The sequence below is a fragment of the Panulirus ornatus genome, chromosome 44, assembly GCF_036320965.1.
Source record: "Panulirus ornatus isolate Po-2019 chromosome 44, ASM3632096v1, whole genome shotgun sequence".
Lineage (NCBI taxonomy): Eukaryota > Metazoa > Arthropoda > Malacostraca > Decapoda > Palinuridae > Panulirus > Panulirus ornatus.
Window position 1 is genome coordinate 13245652 of NC_092267.1, and position 21436 is coordinate 13267087.

The 21436-nt window shown below is 41.8% G+C and overlaps 1 protein-coding gene and 1 long non-coding RNA gene across 4 annotated transcripts in view; one reads left to right on the forward strand and one right to left on the reverse strand.

Annotated features, from left to right (window-relative positions):
- LOC139762753 (uncharacterized) overlaps window positions 1-6569 on the forward strand; it is a 471178-nt gene extending 464609 nt beyond the window's left edge. The window contains exon 11 of one of the 3 annotated variants that reach the window (XR_011715828.1): window positions 6422-6569. This is a non-coding gene — a long non-coding RNA (uncharacterized lncRNA). The remainder of the gene's footprint in view (window positions 1-6421) is intronic. The other 2 variants (XR_011715827.1, XR_011715829.1) reach the window with 2 other exon arrangements.
- The window catches only part of LOC139762751 (uncharacterized), a 173211-nt gene that overhangs the window by 123855 nt on the left and 27920 nt on the right, over window positions 1-21436 (reverse strand). Inside the window, 2 exon segments of the mRNA XM_071687858.1 lie at window positions 6415-6826; window positions 12113-16451. Coding sequence (XP_071543959.1) covers window positions 6415-6826; window positions 12113-16451 — 4751 coding nt within the window.

Sequence of the window (21436 nt, forward strand, 5' to 3'; positions counted from 1 at the left end):
TAAACAAAGTAGCATTAGGAACAGACCAAAAAAGGCCTCATTCACCCACATCCACTCACCAGAATTATTTTTTACTTTTATTATACTTGATCGCTGTTTCCCACATCAGCAAGGTAGCAATAAAAAACAGACAAAGAATGACCCATCCACTCACACACACATACACACACGCACAAACACATACCCATATTTTTTTTTTTTTTTTTTTATACTTTGTCGCTGTCTCCCGCGTTTGCGAGGTAGCGCAAGGAAACAGACGAAAGAAATGGCCCAACCCCCCCCATACACATGTATATACATACGTCCACACACGCAAATATACATACCTACACAGCTTTCCATGGTTTACCCCAGACGCTTCACATGCCTTGATTCAATCCACTGACAGCACGTCAGCCCCGGTATACCACATCGCTCCAATTCACTCTGTTCCTTGCCCTCCTTTCACCCTCCTGCATGTTCAGGCCCCGATCACACAAAATCTTTTTCACTCCATCTTTCCACCTCCAATTTGGTCTCCCTCTTCTCCTTGTTCCCTCCACCTCCGACACATATATCCTCTTGGTCAATCTTTCCTCACTCATCCTCTCCATGTGCCCAAACCACTTCAAAACACCCTCTTCTGCTCTCTCAACCACGCTCTTTTTATTTCCACACATCTCTCTTACCCTTACGTTACTCACTCGATCAAACCACCTCACACCACATATTGTCCTCAAACATCTCATTTCCAGCACATCCATCCTCCTGCGCACAACTCTATCCATAGCCCACGCCTTGCAACCATACAACATTGTTGGAACCACCATTCCTTCAAACATACCCATTTTTGCTTTCCGAGATAATGTTCTCGACTTCCACACATTCTTCAAGGCCCCCAGAATTTTCGCCCCCTCCCCCACCCTATGATCCACTTCCGCTTCCATGGTTCCATCCGCTGCCAGATCCACTCCCAGATATCTAAAACACTTCACTTCCTCCAGTTTTTCTCCATTCAAACTCACCTCCCAATTGACTTGACCCTCAACCCTACTGTACCTAATAACCTTGCTCTTATTCACATTTACTCTTAACTTTCTTCTTCCACACACTTTACCAAACTCAGTCACCAGCTTCTGCAGTTTCACACATGAATCAGCCACCAGAGCTGTGTCATCAGCGAACAACAACTGACTAACTTCCCAAGCTCTCTCATCCCCAACAGACTTCATACTTGCCCCTCTTTCCAAAACTCTTGCATTTACCTCCCTAACAACCCCATCCATAAACAAATTAAACAACCATGGAGACATCACACACCCCTGCCGCAAACCTACATTCACTGAGAACCAATCACTTTCCTCTCTTCCTACACGTACACATGCCTTACATCCTCGATAAAAACTTTTCACTGCTTCTAACAACTTTCCTCCCACACCATATATTCTTAATACCTTCCACAGAGCATCTCTATCAACTCTATCATATGCCTTCTCCAGATCCATAAATGCTACATACAAATCCATTTGCTTTTCTAAGTATTTCTCACATACATTCTTCAAAGCAAACACCTGATCCACACATCCTCTACCACTTCTGAAACCACACTGCTCTTCCCCAATCTGATGCTCTGTACATGCCTTCACCCTCTTAATCAATACCCTCCCATATAATTTACCAGGAATACTCAACAAACTTATACCTCTGTAATTTGAGCACTCACTCTTATCCCCTTTGCCTTTGTACAATGGCACTATGCACGCATTCCGCCAATCCTCAGGCACCTCACCATGAGTCATACATACATTAAATAACCTTACCAACCAGTCAACAATACAGTCACCCCCTTTTTTAATAAATTCCACTGCAATACCATCCAAACCTGCTGCCTTGCCGGCTTTCATCTTCCGCAAAGCTTTCACTACCTCTTCTCTGTTTACCAAATCATTTTCCCTAACCCTCTCACCCATATATATATATATATTCATTATTATTATTACACTTTGTCACTGTCTCCCGCACTAGCGAGATAGCGCAAGGAAACAGACGAAAGAATGGTCCAACCCACCCACATACATATGTATATACATACACATCCACACACGCACATATACATACCTATACATCTCAATGTATACATATATATACAAACAGACATATACATATATACACATGTACATAATTCATATTGTCTGCCCTTATTCATTCCCGTTGCAACCCCGCCAAACATTAAATGACAACCCCCTCCCCCCATATGTGCGTGGGGTAGCGCTGGGAAAAAACAACAAAGGCCACATTCATTCACACTCAGTCTCTAGCCATCATGTATAATGCACCGAAACCACAGCTCCCTTTCCACATCCAGGCCCCACAGAACTTTCCATGGTTTATCCCAGACACTTCACATGCCCTGGTTCAATCCACTGACAGCACGTCGACCCGGGTATACCACATCGTTCCAATTCACTCTATTCCTTGCACGCCTTTCACCTTCCTGCATGTTCAGGCCCCGATCACTCAAAATCTTTTTCACTCCATCTTTCCACCTCCAATTGGTCTCCCACTTCTCCTCATTCCCTCCACCTCTGACACATATATCGTCTTTGTCAATCTTTCCTCACTCATTCTCTCCATGTGACCAAACCATTTCAAAACACCTTCTTCTGCTCACTCAACCACATTCTTTTTATTACCACACATCTCTCTTACCTGGGGATAGGGGAGAAAGAATACTTCCCACGCATTCCTCATGTGTTGTAGAAGGCAACTAAAGGGGATGGGAGTAGGGGTGCTGGAAACCCTCCCCTCCTTGTATTTTAACTTTCTAAAAGGGGAAATAGAAGAAGGAGTCACGCGGGGAGTGCTCATCCTCCTCGAAGGCTCCGATTGGGGCGTCTAAATGTGTGTGGATGTAACCAAGATGAGAAAAAAGGAGAGATAGGTAGTTTGAGGAAAGGAACCTGGATGTTTTGGCTCTGAGTGAAACGAAGCTCAAGGGTAAAGGGGAAAAGTGGTTTCGGAATGTCTTGGGAGTAAAGTCAGGGGTTGGTGAGAGGACAAGAGCAAGGGAAGGAGTAGCACTATTCCTGAAACAGGAGCTGTGGGAGTATGTGATAGAGTGTAAGAAAGTAAACTCTAGACTGATATGGGTAAAACTGAAAGTTGATGGAGAGAGATGGGTGATTATTGGTGCATATGCACCTGGGCATGAGAAGAAACATCATGAGAGGCAAGTGTTTTGGGAGCAGCTGAGTGAGTGTGTTAGTAGTTTTTATGCACGAGACCGGGTTATAGTGATGGGTGATTTGAATGCAAAGGTGAGTAATGTGGCAGTTGAGGGAATAATTGGTGTACATGGAATGTTCAGTGTTGTAAATGGAAATGGTGAAGAGCTTGTAGATTTATGTGCTGAAAAAGGACTGGTGATTGGGAATACCTGGTTTAAAAAGAGAGATACACATAAGTATACGTATGTAAGTAGGAGAGATGGACAGAGAGCGTTATTGAATTACATATTAAATGATAGGCGCGCGAAAGAGAGACTTTTGGATGTTAATGTGCTGAGAGGTGCATCTGGAGGGATGTCTAATCATTATCTTGTGGAGGCGAAGGTGAAGATTTGCAGAGGTTTTCAGAAAAGAAGAGAGAATGTTGGGGTGAAAAGAGTCAGGAGAGTAAGTGAGCTTGGGAAGGAGACTTGTGTGAGGAAGTACCAGGAGAGACTGAGTACAGAATGGAAAAAGGTGAGAACAAAGGACGTAAGGGGAGTGGGGGAGGAACGGGATGTATTTAGGGAAGCATTGATGGTTTGCGCAAAAGATGCTTGTGGCATGAGACGCGTGGGAGGGGGACAGATTAGAAAGGGTAGTGAGTGGTGGGATGAAGAGGTAAGATTATTAGTGAAAGAGAAGAGTGAGGCATTTGGACGATTTTTGCAGGGAAATAATGCAAATGACTGGGAAATGTATAAAAGAAAGAGTCAGGAGGTCAAGAGAAAGGTGCAAGAGGTGAAAAAGAGGGCAAATGAGAGTTGGGGTGAGAAAGTATCATTATTTTTTTTTTTTTTTCCAAAAGAAGGAACAGAGAAGAGGTCCAGGTGAGGATATTCCCTCAGAGGCCCAGTCCTCTGTTCTTAACGCTACCTCGCTATCGCGGGAAATGGCCAATAGTATGAAAAAAAAAAAAAAAAAAGATGTTTGGGAAGGAGGTAAATAAAGTGCGTAAGACAAGGGAACAAATGGGAACTTCAGTGAAGGGGGCTAACGTGGAGATGATAACAAGTAGTTGTGATGTGAGGAGATGGAGTGAGTATTTTGAAGGTTTGTTGAATGTGTTTGATGATAGAGTGGCAGATATAGGGTGTTTTGGTTGAGGTCGTGTGCAAAGTGAGAGGGTTAGGGAAAATGATTTGGTAAAGAGAGAAGAGGTAGTAAAAGCTTTGCGGAAGATGAAAGCCGGCAAGGCAGCAGGTTTGGATGGTATTGCAGTGGAATTCATCAAAAAAGAGGGTGACTGTATTGTTGACTGGTTGGTAAGGTTATTTAATGTATGTATGAATAATGGTGAGGTGCCCGAGGATTGGCGGAATGCTTGCATAGTGCCATTGTACGAAGGCAAAGGGGATAAAAGTGAGTGCTCAAATTACAGAGGTATAAGTTTGTTGAGTATTCCTGGGAAATTATATGGGAGGGTATTGATTGAGAGGGTGAAGGCATGTACAGAGCATCAGACTGGGGAAGAGCAGTGTGGTTTCAGAAGTGGTAGAGGATGTGTGGATCAGGTCTTTGCTTTGAAGAATGTATGTGAGAAATACTTAGAAAAGCAAATGGATTTGTATGAAGCATTTATGGAGCTGGAGAAGGCATATGATGGAGATGACAGAGATGCTCTGTGGAAGGTATTAAGAATATATGGTGTGGGAGGCAAGTTGTTAGCAGTGAAAAGTTGTTATCGAGGATGTAAGGCATGTGAACGTGTAGGAAGAGAGGAAAGTGATTGGTTCCCAGTGAATGTAGGTTTGGGGCAGGGGTGTGTGATGTCTCTATGGTTGTTTAATTTGTTCATGGATGGGGTTGTTAGGGAGGTGATTGCAAGAGTTTTGGAAAGAGGGGCAAGTATGCAGTCTGGTGTGGATGAGAGAGCTTGGGAAGTGAGTCAGTTGTTCGCTGATGATACAGCGCTGGTGGCTGATTCATGTGAGAAACTGCAGAAGCTGGTACTGAGTTTGGTAAAGTGTGTGAAAGAAGAAAGCTGAGAGTAAATGTGAATAAGAGCAAGGTTATTAGGTACAGTAGGGTTGAGAAACAAGTCAACTGGGAGGTAAGTTTGAATGGAGAAAAATTGGAGGTGAAATATTTTAGATATCTGGGAGTGGGTTTGGCAGCGGATGGAACCATGGAAGCTGAAGTGATCCATATGGTGGGGGAGGGGGTGAAAGTTCTGGGAGCGTTGAAGAATGTGTGGAAGTCGAGAACATTATCTCGGAAAGCAAAAATGGGTATGTTTGAAGGAATAGGGGTTCCAACAATGTTATATGGTTGCGAGGCGTGGGCTGTAGATAGACTTGTGCAGAGGAGGGTGGATGTGCTGGAAATGAGATGTTTGAGGACAATGTGTGGTGTGAGGTGGTTTGATCGAGTAAGTAATGTAAGGGTAAGAGAGATGTGTGGTAAGAAAAAGAATGTGGTTGAGAGAGCAGAAGAGGGTGTTTTGAAATGGTTTGGTCACATGGAGAGAATGAGTGAGGAAAGATTGACTAAGAGGATATATGGGTCAGAGGTTGAAGGAGCGAGGAGAAGTGGGAGACCAAATTGGAGGTCGAAAGATGGAGTGAAAAAAATTTTGAGTGATCGGGGCCTGAACATGCAGGAGGGTGAAGGGCGTGCAAGGAATAGAGTGAATTGGAACGATGTGGTATACCAGGGTCGACTTTCCACCCAGATGACACAATTACTCTCTTTGATGATACTTGGGTGACTGATGCAAGATATTTTTTCTTGCTGTGTTAAGTTCCTAGTTAAATCCGTAGATAAAAGATAAAACCATACAACAACTGGGAATTTAAATGACGGCAAGAACCATCAGTCCTCATATCTGGCTTATAGAAGGCAAATCACAGCCTGTCGAGCTGCCCTTATGGAAAGCACTTCGCACTTTAAGGGATAATAAATTAAATAAAAAATAAATAAGAAATAAGAAATTTGTAATCTATATTTCACCTAGATGCACTCCATGCTTTAGTAAGGTTGCATCACAAATGTTGGGATTGCAGTACCCACTCATTCAAGCTGACTTTATGTTTCACTCTGACTTTCCATGTGATGGGTGCATGTGCTGCTGTCTTCTCAAGACTGATAATAAGGATTAGTTCTGTGTAATTTCTGGAAATATAAACCTTTCTAGAAATCTTCATTACTCATCAAACTTTTTACCTACTTGGCAGCAAATGGATTTGGGTGATGGACAACTGTTGTCTTGTTGGATCTGATGAGTGTCAACCTGGACTGAGGAACTCTACACTCTGCAATTTTCTTCATGGCTGATCGTCTGTGTTCAACTGATTTAGAATTTGAGAGACTTGAAGAAGAAACAGATGAAACAGAGTTGAGACTTGAGGCAGATGAAGACTTGGATAGAGATGAGGATACTATGTTTGTTGCAGAAGAGGAGCGAGGAAGGCATGAAGCACTTCTGCTACTAATAGAAGATGATGTTTTACTGTAAGTAGTACAGCTTAAGCTGTTGACAGAAGCAGAGGTGACAAGGCCAGTGGAAGTAGTAACTGAGATTGGGCCACAGTCAGTGTCTACTTTGCTTAATTGTGAGCTTGATGTACATCTTCGTGGACCTAGGAGAAAACAAAAAAAAATTTAAATACTAACCTAAAGATCTTTTCCTAGAATCATTCATTATAATCTTGATTTTTCTAAACTGATAATTGTCCATATATGTTCCATTTTGCATGATCTTTCAACAAACATTCATATGTTCATGGCATAATCCAAATAACCAGATCCTTTAATAATGTATATTCTCCTCGTTCATCTTTCATTGCAGCACCTGCCTGTAGCTCAACCTATTCTTTCACCATATTTCCATACAACAGTCTATAATTATTCAAGTGCTATCGCTTCTTTCTTTAATTTGTACATGTTTGCTATTTCTTTTGAAAGCAAGGCAGAGTCCAGAACATATGACTGAGCCTAAGAGGAAAAAATATCTATAATCATAATCATAGCAACTAAGTTACTATAAATTTTTGATATTCATCCACAAGAAACCTTAACACAAACACAGTAATCACACTTGGTATTACCATGGCAAAAATAATAATCAGAAGCTTGGTAACTTCATTCTAAGGAAATACAGCTACGACTTTTAGTCTACTTTTCATTTCCTTTTATGTGCTCCCCTTTCCCATCTCTGCAAGGTAGCATCATGAACTGAGCCTTTAAGTGAATAATCCTTAAGTATTACACCAAAATCACCCAACATGTCTCATCTCACATAATGCCCCATCCATTAAAACCATTAATGACATTACACATCATTTATTTCACACCACTCACTCACACCATCACTTTATGTAATAGATGAACTACAGGTTGTACCTCTCTAATCTGGTGCTCTGTGGTCCAGCAACTCCCATGGTCTGGCACATTTTGAATCTGCTGCCATTAGTTATCAGTTCATGGATCTGCCACCAGGGAGGCACTGTTAGCAGACTAAGGCACCAAAATCTGTCTACACTGTAGCCAAGGTAATTAACAATCCTGTTAATTTCTTGTATTCAGCTGTATTTTAGCCCTTCAGCATGTCATCCAAGAGACCAAGAGGTGCAGAAGATGGTGCTTGTGCTAATAAGCTTAAATCATTATCTATGCTTGAAAAGGTGAAGTTACTGTAAAGACTGTGTGAATACTATGAGATGGATTGTCAGCTGTGTACTGCATTTTCTGTGGTCCAATAATAGCCAGGTCCCAGGCTTGCCAGATTAAAGAGGTACAACCTGTCCTCCAAACATAAAAACTCTTAATAACTTTCAGCAGTCTTCCATGCACACCATGCAGTCAGAATTATCCATAGATTTCTCTTCACTTTATATTCTTTCTAAATTCACATGCATTTCACAAAACCAACTCCAATATACCAACAGACCCCTTCCACAACTGTTCTTTCAAGTTCTCTTCGTAAAGCATCCTTAGACCCTCCTTTACATCATTGCATGGCACACATAGCTACAGTATTAAAGTTAATTCTAATTAAATCTATACCTATTACCATTATACCATTCCCAATGCTGAGGGGTGGATCAAATATATACAGCTTACAAAAATCACTTATGCACATTCTCAACTCATGGAGTTCCATGCTTAGAAATGTGCTTCTTTCTTTTCCAAGTTAATTCATCAAGTGAGGCCATTCTTTCCACTTACAACATCTCCATACAAAGAATTCTTTCATAGCATTCTTCTTTTCAGATTTCATTGCCCTTACCCACATTAGCAAGGCTGAGCTAAGAAAAGATGAAGGATGGCTACATTGGCTTACATCCATTCTCTAGCCATCATGTGTAATGCATCCAAACCATAGCTCCCTAGTCACAACCAGGCCCCACAGACCTTTCTAAGGTTTACCCTGGCTACTTCATGTGCACTAGTTCAATCCATTGACAGCATGTCAACCCTTGTTTGTATACCACATCGTTCAAATTCACTCTATCCGATGCACACCTTTCATCCTCCTGCATATTCAGGCTGTGATCACTAAAAATCTTTTTCACTTCATCCTTCCATCTCCAACTTGATTTCCTCCTCCTCCTTGTTTCTCCCAATTCTGACACACGCAAACACACACACATCTTATTTTTTATTATACTTGATCACCGTTTCCCATGTCAGCGAGGTAGCACCAGGAAACAAACAAAGAATGGCCCATCCACTCATATACACTTAAACACCCATACACGCACATATACATACATATACATATCGACATGTACACATACACATACAGACATAAACATGTACACACGTGTCCATAGTCATACTTGCTAGCCTTCATCCATTCCTGGTGCCACCCCCTCATAGGAAACAGCATCACTACCCACTGCTTTAGTGAGGTAGTGCCAGGAAAACAGACAAAAAAGGCCACATTCATCCACACTCAGTCTCTAGCTGTCATGCGTAATGCACTGAAACCACAGCTCCCTATCCACATCCAGGCCCCACAGACCTTTCCATGGCTTACCCCAGACGTTTCACATGCAGTGGTTCAGTCCACTGACAGCATCTCGACCCTGGTATACCACACTGTTCTTACTCTATTCCTTGCACACCTCTCACCCTCCAGTATGTGCAGACCCCAATCACTCAAATTTTTTCACTCCATCCCTCCACTTCCAATTTGATTTCCCGCTTCTCCTTGTTCCCTCCAACTCTGACACATATATCCTGTCATTCTTTCCTCAACCATTCTTTACATATGTCTGAATAATTTCACCACACCCTCTTCTGTTCTCCCAACATTCTTTTTATTTCCACATATCTCTCTTTCCCTTTCATTATTTACTTGATCAAACCACCTCACAACACATTCTGTCCTCAAACATCTCATTTCCAACACATCCACCCTCCTCTGCACATCCTCATCAATACCCCATGCCTTTCTTCATACATTCTTTTCGTATGTCCAAACCATTTCAACACACCCTTTTCAACTCTCAAAAACACACTCTTTATTCCCACACATCTCTCTAACCCTTTTATTAATTACTTAATCAGACCACCTAACACCACATATTTTCCTCAGACATTTCATTTCCAACACATCCATCCTCCTCTGCACATCCTCATCAATAGCTCACATCCATATTATATTGTTTGGACACACCCATGTTTGCCCTCCCAGATAACAATCCCTCTTTCCACATATTTCAGTACTCCCTAAACCTTCACCACCTCACCCACCCTATGACTAACTTCCACATCCTTGGTTCCATTCATTGCCACATCCACTCCCAGGTATCTAAAACACTTCACTTTCTCCAATTTTTCTCCTCAAACTCACACACCAAATAACCTGTCCCTCAACCTAATAACCTTGTTTTTATTCACATTCAGTCTCAATTTCCTTCTTTCACAAACACTTTCAGACTAAGTCGCCAATTTCTGCAGTTTCTATCTCAAATCTGTCACCAGTGCTGTATCATCCCCAACATACTGCTTACTCACCCCTCTCACCAAGATTCTTGCATTTACCTCCCTTACCACCCTAACCATAAACAAATTAAACAGCCATGGTGGCATCATACACCCATGCCACAGACCGACCTTCACCTGGTACCCCTCATTCTCCTCTCTTCATAATTGTATACATACCATACATCCTGGGAGCCTTGAAGAATGTGTGGGAGTCGAGAACATTATCTCAGAAAGCAAAAATGGGTATGTTTGAAGGAATAGTGGTTCCAACAATGTTGTATGGTTGCGAGGCGTGGGCTATGGATAGAGTTGTGCGCAGGAGGGTGGATGTGCTGGAAATGAGATGTTTGAGGACAATGTGTGGTGTGAGGTGGTTTGATCGAGTAAGTAATGTAAGGATAAGAGAGATGTGTGGAAATAAAAAGAGCGTGTTTGAGAGAGCAGAAGAGGGTGTTTTGAAATGGATTGGGCACATGGAGAGAATGAGTGAGGAGAGATTGACCAAGAGGATATATGTGTCGGAGGTGGAGGGAACGAGGAGAAGTGGGAGACCAAATTGGAGGTGGAAAGATGGAGTGAAAAAGATTTTGTGTGATTGGGGCCTGAACATGCAGGAGGGTGAAAGGAGGGCAAGGAATAGAATGAATTGGATCGATGTGGTATACCGGGGTTGACGTGTGGACGTGTGGGTGTATACATTTGTGTATGGGGATGGGTTGGGCCATTTCTTTCGTCTGTTTCCTTGCGCTACCTCGCAAACGCGGGAGACAGCGACAAAGCAAAATAAATAAATAAATATATATATATATATATATATATATATATATATATATATATATACTTCCCACGTATTCCCTGCGTGTCGTAGAAGGCGACTAAAAGGGGAGGGAGCGGGGGGCTGGAAATCCTCCCCTCTCGGTTTTTTTTTTAATTTTCCAAAAGAAGGAACAGAGAATTAGGCCAGGTGAGGGTATTCCCTCAAAGGCCCAGTCCTCTGTTCTTAACGCTACCTCGCTAATGCGGGAAATGGCGAATAGTTTGAAAGAAAAGAAGAAAGAAAGACCATACACCCATGATAGAAATGTTTCTAACAGCTTTCCCTCCCACACCAATATATTCTTATGACCATTCACAATGCACCTCTATCAACCCTATCATATGCCTTCTCCAGATCCATAAATGCCACATATAAATCCATCTGTTTTTCTAAGTATTTCTCAAATTATTTAAAGCAAACAACTGATCCACACATCCTTTACCACTTCTGAAACCACACTGCTACTCCCCTGACTGATATTCTTTATATGCCTTCACCCTCTCAATCACTACTCTCCCACACAACTTATCAGGTACACTTGACAACTTATACCTCTGAAGTCTGAACACTCACCTTTATACAATGGCACTCATCTACTTTGCTAATCCTCAGGCATGTCACCAGGATGTGTACCTACACTGAAAATCCTAACCAACCAATCAACAATACAATCATCCCCTTTCTTGATATATTCAACAGCAATATCATCCACTCCAGCTGCCTTGCTACATGTCATTTTACATAGCTTTCACCACCTCTTCTCTTTTCACCAAACCTCTCTCCAGAGCATATGATCTCTCCACTATTCTCATCTGATGTATACCTAGCCTTTATCATTTCTCACTAAATGTGTCCATCTTTTTTGCTGTCTACCTCCCATTCTTAGTACCTTTTCCTGTTCTGTTACACAGAAAATCTTAACCAACCTATCATTTGACCTATGTTTTACATAACCATACAATCATGAAAATACTTTTATTCATGTGCCTTTTGAAAAACTTCATATATCCTTCTCACATTACTCTTCATTATATCACTTTTGTATCTAAATGAGACCTTTGAAGTTTACAATCAGCCATCTTGTGCATTCAGCTTCTAACAAAAGATATCTTACCTAATGGTCTTGAAGCAGATGACTGAGCATCAGAGTTCAACTGTCTGTCTTTCTTAGCACCTTTGGAATGTTTTAATGGTGGTTTCACTCCTACACCACATCTGGAAGTAAATGCTTTCTGAGGATTTTTGCACTTACTAGACACAACAGATTGCTTTCCAGGGCTTATTTTTTTTTCTTTGGAAGATCTCAGAGAGGTTACACTCACTGATACAGCAGGAACTGGATTTACTCTGCTACGCTTGGACCATGTTCCCTTAGGTTGTTCTTCAGGAAGTCGCTTAGTGCCTGAGGGAGAGATTTTGATAAACAAGAGTCCTCCATCACTTTGAAGCTCATTTTTTTCTGAAGTGCTCTGATATCTGGATGCTGGGGATACCTGGAAGTCTGTCTCACCATCAGCTGGTTTTGAAGAACTCCCAAATATGTTCTTACTGTAATCAGTTTTGACACATTTAAGATGTGTACCAACATCTGTAACAACTTGAGAATTACCCAGAAGTCTTTCATCAGTGATGGACAATCTTTGCTCTTCAGACACCTTAACAAGGGTAGAATTACAAACATTTTTATCAGAGCCAAAGGTGTGTCCTCCTTGAGCACATGCATGTGTCTTAACTTCAGACAAGTTTTGATTCTTTAAATAAAAGTGTTGATTCTTGTTCAAGGAGACATTTTGAGCCTTGTTCAAGGGGACATCTTGAGTCTTGTAAAAGGGTATATCTTGAGTCCTGTTTATGGGGACCCCTTGAGTCTTGTTCAAGCAGACGTCTTGAGTCTTGATTAAGGGAACATCTTGAGTTTTGTTTAAGGTGACATCTTCAGTCTTGTTTAGTGGGACATCTTGAGTTTTGTCCAAGGGTACATCTTTAGTCTTGTTCATGGAGAGATCTTGAGTCTTGTTTAAGGAGACATCTTGAGTTTTGTTCAAGGAGACAGCTTGAGTCTTGTTCAAGGGGATATCTTGAGTCTCACTTACGGGAATATCTTGAGTCTTATTCAAAGGGACATCTTGAGACTTGGTCAAGTGGACATTTTGAGTCTCGTTCTTGAAGGCATTGAGAGTCTTGTTCGAGGCAACATCTTGAGTCTTGTTCAATGGGACATCTTGAGTCTTGTCTAAGGGTACATCTTGAGTCTTGTTTAAAGGTACATCTTGAGTCTTGTTTAAGGGAACTTCTTGAGTTTTGTTCAAGGGGACAGCTTGAGTCTTGTTTAGGGGAACATCCTGAGTTTTGTTCAACGGAACAGCTTGAGTCTTGTTCAATAGGACATCTTGAGTCTTGTTCTGTGGAACATCTTGAGTCCTGTCCAAGGGTACATCCTGAGTCTTGTTTAGAGGTATATCTTGAGTCATGTTCAAGGGTACATCTTGGGTCTTGTTCAAGAGAACATCTCTAGTTCCATTTAAGGTTCCATCTTTAGTCTTATTCATGAGTACATCTTGAGTTTTGTTCAAGGATAAATCTTGAGTACTGCTCAATGGGACATCTTGTGTCTTGTTCAGTGGTAAATCTTGAGTCTTGTTATTCTTGGGTACATCATGAGACTTGTTTAAGTATACATCCAGAGTCTTGCTCAAGGGTGCATCTTGTGTCTTATTCAAAGGCACATCTTGAGTCCTGTTCAATGGTATATCTTGTGTCTTGTTTAGGTATAAATCTTGAGTCTTATTCAAGGGAATATCATGAGTCTTGTTCAAGTGTGTATCATGAGTCTTACTCAATGGTATATCTTGAGTCTTGTCCAACTGTAAGTCTTCAGTTTTGTTTAAGGGCAGGTCTCTAACATTATGTAACAGAGCATCTTCAGTACTGAGCACTGGTAAATCTTGAGAACTGTTCCTGATTATGTCATGAGTCTTGTTCAAGATTAAGTCTTCATTTTCTTTTGCAAGGAAATTATCAGTCTTGTTCAACAGCAATCCTTCATTCTTGTTGGAATATTGATCAAAATTTGTCTTCTCTTGTAAATCACCTGACTTGTTCATTGGTAAATCCTGCACTTTATTCAGAGGACCATGATGTGTTTTGCTCAAGGGTAAGTCATGTGTTTTGTTGAGGAGAAAAGTACCTTCCTCAACTTCAATAATTGTACTGAGACACTGAGCTAGGCAGACATCAGATGCATTGGAGTTGTGATAAGCTAGAGTATGGGCATCTTGTACTTCACACTGTGGTTCTACAAACAGCTGCCGAGCTTTGTCTGAAAGCCTGCGCTGATCTGTAATTTCCTCAGGTGGGAGAGATTTGATACCTGTAGAGCACCTGCGTGGATCATTACTTGGAGAAAAACTAAAGTCTGCAATAGATGCCATTACAAATTCATCTTCATTTGAGACATGACCCTCCACCTGAATGTTCTCTTGTAAAAATCCCTCATCTTGTATGCATCCTTTGAACATAAGAATTTCATCTAAAGCCTCACTTTGATAAGAGTGAGGGAGGCCAAATGGTTCACTTCTACGACGGTTCTCCTGTTGTTTTCTTGGGGTGGCCGAACCAATTATTCCAATGGTGCTCGTCCTTCTAGGGTGATGTGTGTCTGTTATTACAGGCAAGGATGAAGGAGATAATGTTGGCAGATCCTTGACAATAGTTTCACAACTGTTGTGCTGATCATCTATTATGACAAGGTCATCAGGATGATGATCTTTACCAATTACCAAAATGCTGTCTGGATAATTAATGGGACAGTCCTTCATGTCAGCTTCTGACCTTGACCCCATCCAGATTTCTGGGTCTACACCATCACCCTTATGATCGCTGCTTATTTCCTTTGGACTTAATGTTTTCTCAAGACTATCTGTACTCATGCTATCCCCCAAATTCTTCCTTTGATTAGCAAGTTCCTGCTCTAGGATTTGAGATACATCAACCAAGTTGATTTTCTTTATTTTTGATGTGAGTTCATCCATATTTGGTGTTGGAAATTCCACAGTGACATTAAAGTCTTCCAATACTAATGCAGGTTCTGGTGGTGTATTAGGAGCTGTTTCATATTCTGAGGAAGGAGACCCTGGTGCTGTGCACATTTCTAATATTGGAGAATCATATGAATCCTCTTCCTTATCAGCAGACACCTTCTTGTGTAAGCTATGATCCAGCTGAGGGGTATCTGGATAATTTTCAGCTTTTAGTTTGTCTAAAAGATTAAGACAAGAGGCTTTCATGGATGCAAAATTATTCTTACGTATTTGTGAAGCAGGTGCAATAGGTGTCACTGGAAGCATGTCTAATGAAGCTGATCTCAGTGGTGGTGTTGGTCCAAGAGTTGGTGTGGAGGTATTAGATGAGTCTGAATTTTCCAACCACTTACTATTAAGACTAGAGGAGGAGTCAACTCGAAGTTCACGAGCATGATTACTGAATTTTGGAAACATACTGAGGCGTCGTATATTGTCTTTCTGATCCTTGACAAAAGTCTGCCTTCTCATAGGAGATTCCAGGACAGTACATGCAGGAAGCTGACCATTATGTACAGAAGTAAATGTTTCTGGAACTGAAGCTACATAAGTCTGGCGCCTGAGTGGTGTCCTTACTTCATCACAGTTAGGAAAATTGTCACCTTTGATTGTATTGAAATTTTCTTTTCTTGAAGCAATAAATGTCTGGCGTCTCATTGGAGAGCCTGCCAATTCACACTGTGGTAAATAGCCTCCAACAACATTCTTGAAGGTTTCCCCAGCAGTTAATGAAACATCTTTAGAGCTAACAGACATGGCATCTCTATTCAAGCTGTCATGGTGTTTAAACATATCCTTATGAGCAAGTGTTTGTGACCATATGGGATTAAGCTGTACTGAACAGTCAGGTAAGTTAATTTTGTCCACTGAAACTTCCTTCTGTGATGATTCTGTGATTAATGCATGAGTTTTACTGTGGGGATGGCCAAATTTAACCAAAGCCTCCTGCCTCAACTTTACTTCTTCAGTCACTTCATAAACTGGCTGAAATACTTCCTCTTTGATGTTAATTTCTCTTACTTCCTCATCAATCACCTCTCTCACTTCAGTAAATTCATCCTGGTCGGGTAAGCAATAAGTCATCCTTCTTGCATCTACATTCTCCACATCATCTGACACAACATCCTTCCACACAACGTGGGGTTTAGATCCTTTCTGGGAGTAAAGAATATTATTCACATCTGTTTTGGTTGGGCTTGATGGGCAGTCTGACTTGACTGTAGAGACAGAGAGATTAGGAAGAGGTTCAGCTCCTATATATCCACTGGGAACATCGGAACACTCTGTGGAGTTTAATACTGTTGATGCAGAAATGCTTTCTTGACTTGAAGTAGATATCACAACTCTCCTAGAAGTTTTGGCCTTTGGACGGACCTGTTGGGTAACAGAGCAATTACTAATATAGAAAATTAATGACAATATTTCAAATAATAATCTGCCAATACATTAACCAATTCATTTCTATTCGTTTTCTTATTATACTTAATTGCTGTTTCCCACATCAGCAAGGTAGTGCAAGGAAACAGATGAAGAATGGCCCAACCACTCATATACACACACACTAACACACTCATTCAGCTGCTCCCAAAACACTTGCCTCTCATGATCTTTCTTCTCATGCCCAGGTGCATATACACCAATAATCACCCATCTCTCTCCATCAACTTTCAGTTTTACCCATATCAATCTAGAATTTACTTTCTTACACTCTATCACATACTCCCACAACTCCTGTTTCAGGAGTAGTGCTACTCCTTCCCTTGCTCTTGCCCTCTCACTAACCCCTGTCTTTACTCAAGACATTTCCAAACCACTCTTCCCCTTTACCCTTGAGCTTCGTTTCACTCAGAGCCAAAACATCCAGGTTCCTTTCCTCAAACATACTACCTCTCTCTCCTTTTTTCTCATCTTGGTTACATCCACACACATTTAGACAACCCAATCTAAGCCTTCAAGGAGGATGAGCACTCCCCGCGTGACTCCTTCTTCTGTTTCCCCTTTTAGAAAGTTAAAATATAAGGAGGGGAAGGTTTCTAGCCCCCCGCTCCCGTATGTAAGTAGGAGAGATGGCCAGAGAGCGTTATTGGATTACGTGTTAATTGATAGGCGCACGAAAGAGAGACTTTTGGATGTTAATGTGCTCAGAGGTGCATCTGGAGGGATGTCTGATCATTATCTTGTGGAGGCGAAGGTGAAAAATTGTAGGGGTTTTCAGAAAAGAAGAGAGAATGTTGGGGTGAAGAGAGTGGTGAGAGAAAGTGAGCTTGGGAAGGAGACTTGTGTTAAGAAGTACCAGGAGAGACTGAGTACAGAATGGAAAAAGGTGACAACAAAGGAGGTAAGAGGAGTGGGGTAGGAATAGGGTGTATTCAGGGAAGCAGTAATGGCTTGCGCAAAAGATGCTTGTGGCATGAGAAGTGTGGGAGGTGGGTTGATTAGAAAGGGTAGTGAGTGGTGGGATGAAGAAGTAAGATTATTAGAGAAAAAGAAGAGAGAGGCATTTAGACGATTTTTGCAGGGAAGTAATGCAAATGACTGGGAGATGTATAAAAGAAAGAGGCAGGAGGTCAAGAGAAAGGTGCAAGAGGTGAAAAAGAGGGCAAATGAGAGTTGGGGTGAGAGAGTATCATTAAATTTTAGGGAGAATAAAAAGATGTTTTGGAAGGAGGTAAATAAAGTGCATAATACAAGGGAGCAAATGGGAACTTCAGTGAAGGGGGCTAATGGGGAGGTGATAACAAGTAGTGGTGATGTGAGAAGGAGATGGAGTGAGTATTTTGAAGGTTTGCTGAATGTGTTTGATGATAGAGAGGCAGATATAGGGTGTTTTGGTCGAGGTGGTGTGCAAAGTGAGAGGGTTAGGAAAAATGATTTGGTAAAGAGAGAAGAGGTAGTAAAAGCTTTGTGGAAGATGAAAGCCGGCAAGGCAGCAGGTTTGGATGGTGTTGCAGTGGAATTTATTAAAAAAGGGGGTGACTGTATTGTTGACTGGTTGTTAAGGTTATTTAATGTATGTATGATTCATGGTGAGGTGCCTGAGGATTGGCGGAATGCTTGCATAGTGCCATTGAACAAAGGCAAAGGGGATAAGAGTGAGTGCTTAAATTACAGGGGTATAAGTTTGTTGAGTATTCCTGGGAAATTATTTTTTTTTTTTTTTTTTTTTTTTTTTTTTTAATACTTTGTCGCTGTCTCCCGCGTTTGCGAGGTAGCGCAAGGAAACAGACGAAAGAAATGGCCCAACCCCCCCATACACATGTACATACACACGTCCACACACGCAAATATACATACCTACACAGCTTTCCTTGGTTTACCCCGGACGCTTCACATGCCTTGATTCAATCCACTGACAGCACGTCAACCCCTGTATACCACATCGCTCCAATTCACTCTATTCCTTGCCCTCCTTTCACCCTCCTGCATGTTCAGGCCCCGATCACACAAAATCCTTTTCACTCCATCTTTCCACCTCCAATTTGGTCTCCCTCTTCTCCTCGTTCCCTCCACCTCCGACACATATATCCTCTTGGTCAATCTTTCCTCACTCATTCTCTCCATGTGACCAAACCATTTCAAAACACCCTCTTCTGCTCTCTCAACCACGCTCTTTTTATTTCCACACATCTCTCTTACCCTTACGTTACTTACTCGATCAAACCACCTCACACCACACATTGTCCTCAAACATCTCATTTCCAGCACATCCATCCTCCTGCGCACAACTCTATCCATAGCCCACGCCTCGCAACCATACAACATTGTTGGAACTACCATTCCTTCAAACATACCCATTTTTGCTTTCCGAGATAATGTTCTCGACTTCCACACATTTTTCAAGGCTCCCAAAATTTTCGCCCCCTCCCCCACCCTATGATCCACTTCCGCTTCCATGGTTCCATCCGCTGACAGATCCACTCCCAGATATCTAAAACACTTCACTTCCTCCAGTTTTTCTCCATTCAAACTCACCTCCCAATTGACTTGACCCTCAACCCTACTGTACCTAATAACCTTGCTCTTATTCACATTTACTCTTAACTTTCTTCTTCCACACACTTTACCAAACTCCGTCACCAGCTTCTGCAGTTTCTCACATGAATCCGCCACCAGCGCTGTATCATCAGCGAACAACAACTGACTCACTTCCCAAGCTCTCTCATCCCCAACAGACTTCATACTTGCCCCTCTTTCCAAAACTCTTGCATTTACCTCCCTAACAACCCCATCCATAAACAAATTAAACAACCATGGAGACATCACACACCCCTGCCGCAAACCTACATTCACTGAGAACCAATCACTTTCCTCTCTTCCTACACGTACACATGCCTTACATCCTCGATACAAACTTTTCACTGCTTCTAACAACTTGCCTCCCACACCATATATTCTTAATACCTTCCACAGAGCATCTCTATCAACTCTATCATATGCCTTCTCCAGATCCATAAATGCTACATACAAATCCATTTGCTTTTCTAAGTATTTCTCACATACATTCTTCAAAGCAAACACCTGATCCACACATCCTCTACCACTTCTGAAACCACACTGCTCTTCCCCAATCTGATGCTCTGTACATGCCTTCACCCTCTCAATCAATACCCTCCCATATAATTTACCAGGAATACTCAACAAACTTATACCTCTGTAATTTGAGCACTCACTCTTATCCCCTTTGCCTTTGTACAATGGCACTATGCACGCATTCCGCCAATCCTCAGGCACCTCACCATGAGTCATACATACATTAAATAACCTTACCAACCAGTCAACAATACAGTCACCCCCTTTTTTAATAAATTCCACTGCAATACCATCCAAACCTGCTGCCTTGCCGGCTTTCATCTTCCGCAAAGCTTTTACTACCTCTTCTCTGTTTACCAAATCATTTTTCCTAACCCTCTCACTTTGCACACCACCTCGACCCAAACACCCTATATCTGCCACTCTGTCATCAGACACATTCAACAAACCTTCAAAATACTCATTCCATCTCCTTCTCACATCACCACTACTTGTTATCACCTCCCCATTTACGCCCTTCACTGAAGTTCCCATTTGCTCCCTTGTCTTACGCACCCTATTTACCTCCTTCCAGAACATCTTTTTATTCTCCCTAAAATTTACTGATAGTCTCTCACCCCAACTCTCATTTGCCCTTTTTTTCACCTCTTGCACCTTTCTCTTGACCTCCTGTCTCTTTCTTTTATACTTTTCCCACTCAATTGCATTTTTTCCCTGCAAAAATCGTCCAAATGCCTCTCTCTTCTCTTTCACTAATACTCTTACTTCTTCATCCCACCACTCACTACCCTTTCTAAACAGCCCACCTCCCACTCTTCTCATGCCACAAGCATCTTTTGCGCAATCCATCACTGATTCCCTAAATACATCCCATTCCTCCCCCACTCCCCTTACTTCCATTGTTCTCACCTTTTTCCATTCTGTACACAGTCTCTCCTGATACTTCTTCACACAGGTCTCCTTCCCAAGCTCACTTACTCTCACCACCTTCTTCACCCCAACATTCACTCTTCTTTTCTGAAAACCCATACTAATCTTCACCCTAGCCTCCACAAGATAATGATCAGACATCCCTCCAGTTGCACCTCTCAGCACATTGACATCCAAAAGTCTCTCTTTCGCACGCCTGTCAATTAACACGTAATCCAATAACGCTCTCTGGCCATCTCTCCTACTTACATAAGTATACTTATGTATATCTCGCTTTTTAAACCAGCTACTCCTTCCCTTGCTCTTGTCCTCTCACTAACCCCTGACTTCACTCCCCAGACATTTCCAAACCACTCTTCCCCTTTACCCTTGAGCTTCGTTTCACTGAGAGCCAAAACATCCAGGTTCCTTTCCTCAAACATACTACCTATCTCTCCTTTTTTCACATCTTGGTTACATCCACACACATTTAGGCACCCCACTCTGAGCCTTCGAGGAGGATGAGCACTCCCCGCGTGACTCCTTCTTCTGTTTCCCATTTTTAGAAAATTAATACAAGGAGGGGAGGATTTCCGGCCCCCCGCTCCCGTCCCCTCTAGTCGCTTTCTACGACACGCGAGGAATACGTGGGAAGTATTCTTTCACCCCTATCCCCAGGGATAATATACATATATATATACACACACACACACACACACACACACACACACACACACGCACACACACACACACATACATATATATACATATGAAAAATGTAAGAAACAATTTAGAAACAAACTTTTAGCTTGAAATGAATGAAAAAATGAACGTCACATAATGGTTCAACCTCTGGCTATGGTAAAGGAAATGTACAATTTATTCACATCAACGTCAATAGCAGTTCTCATCAATTTCAC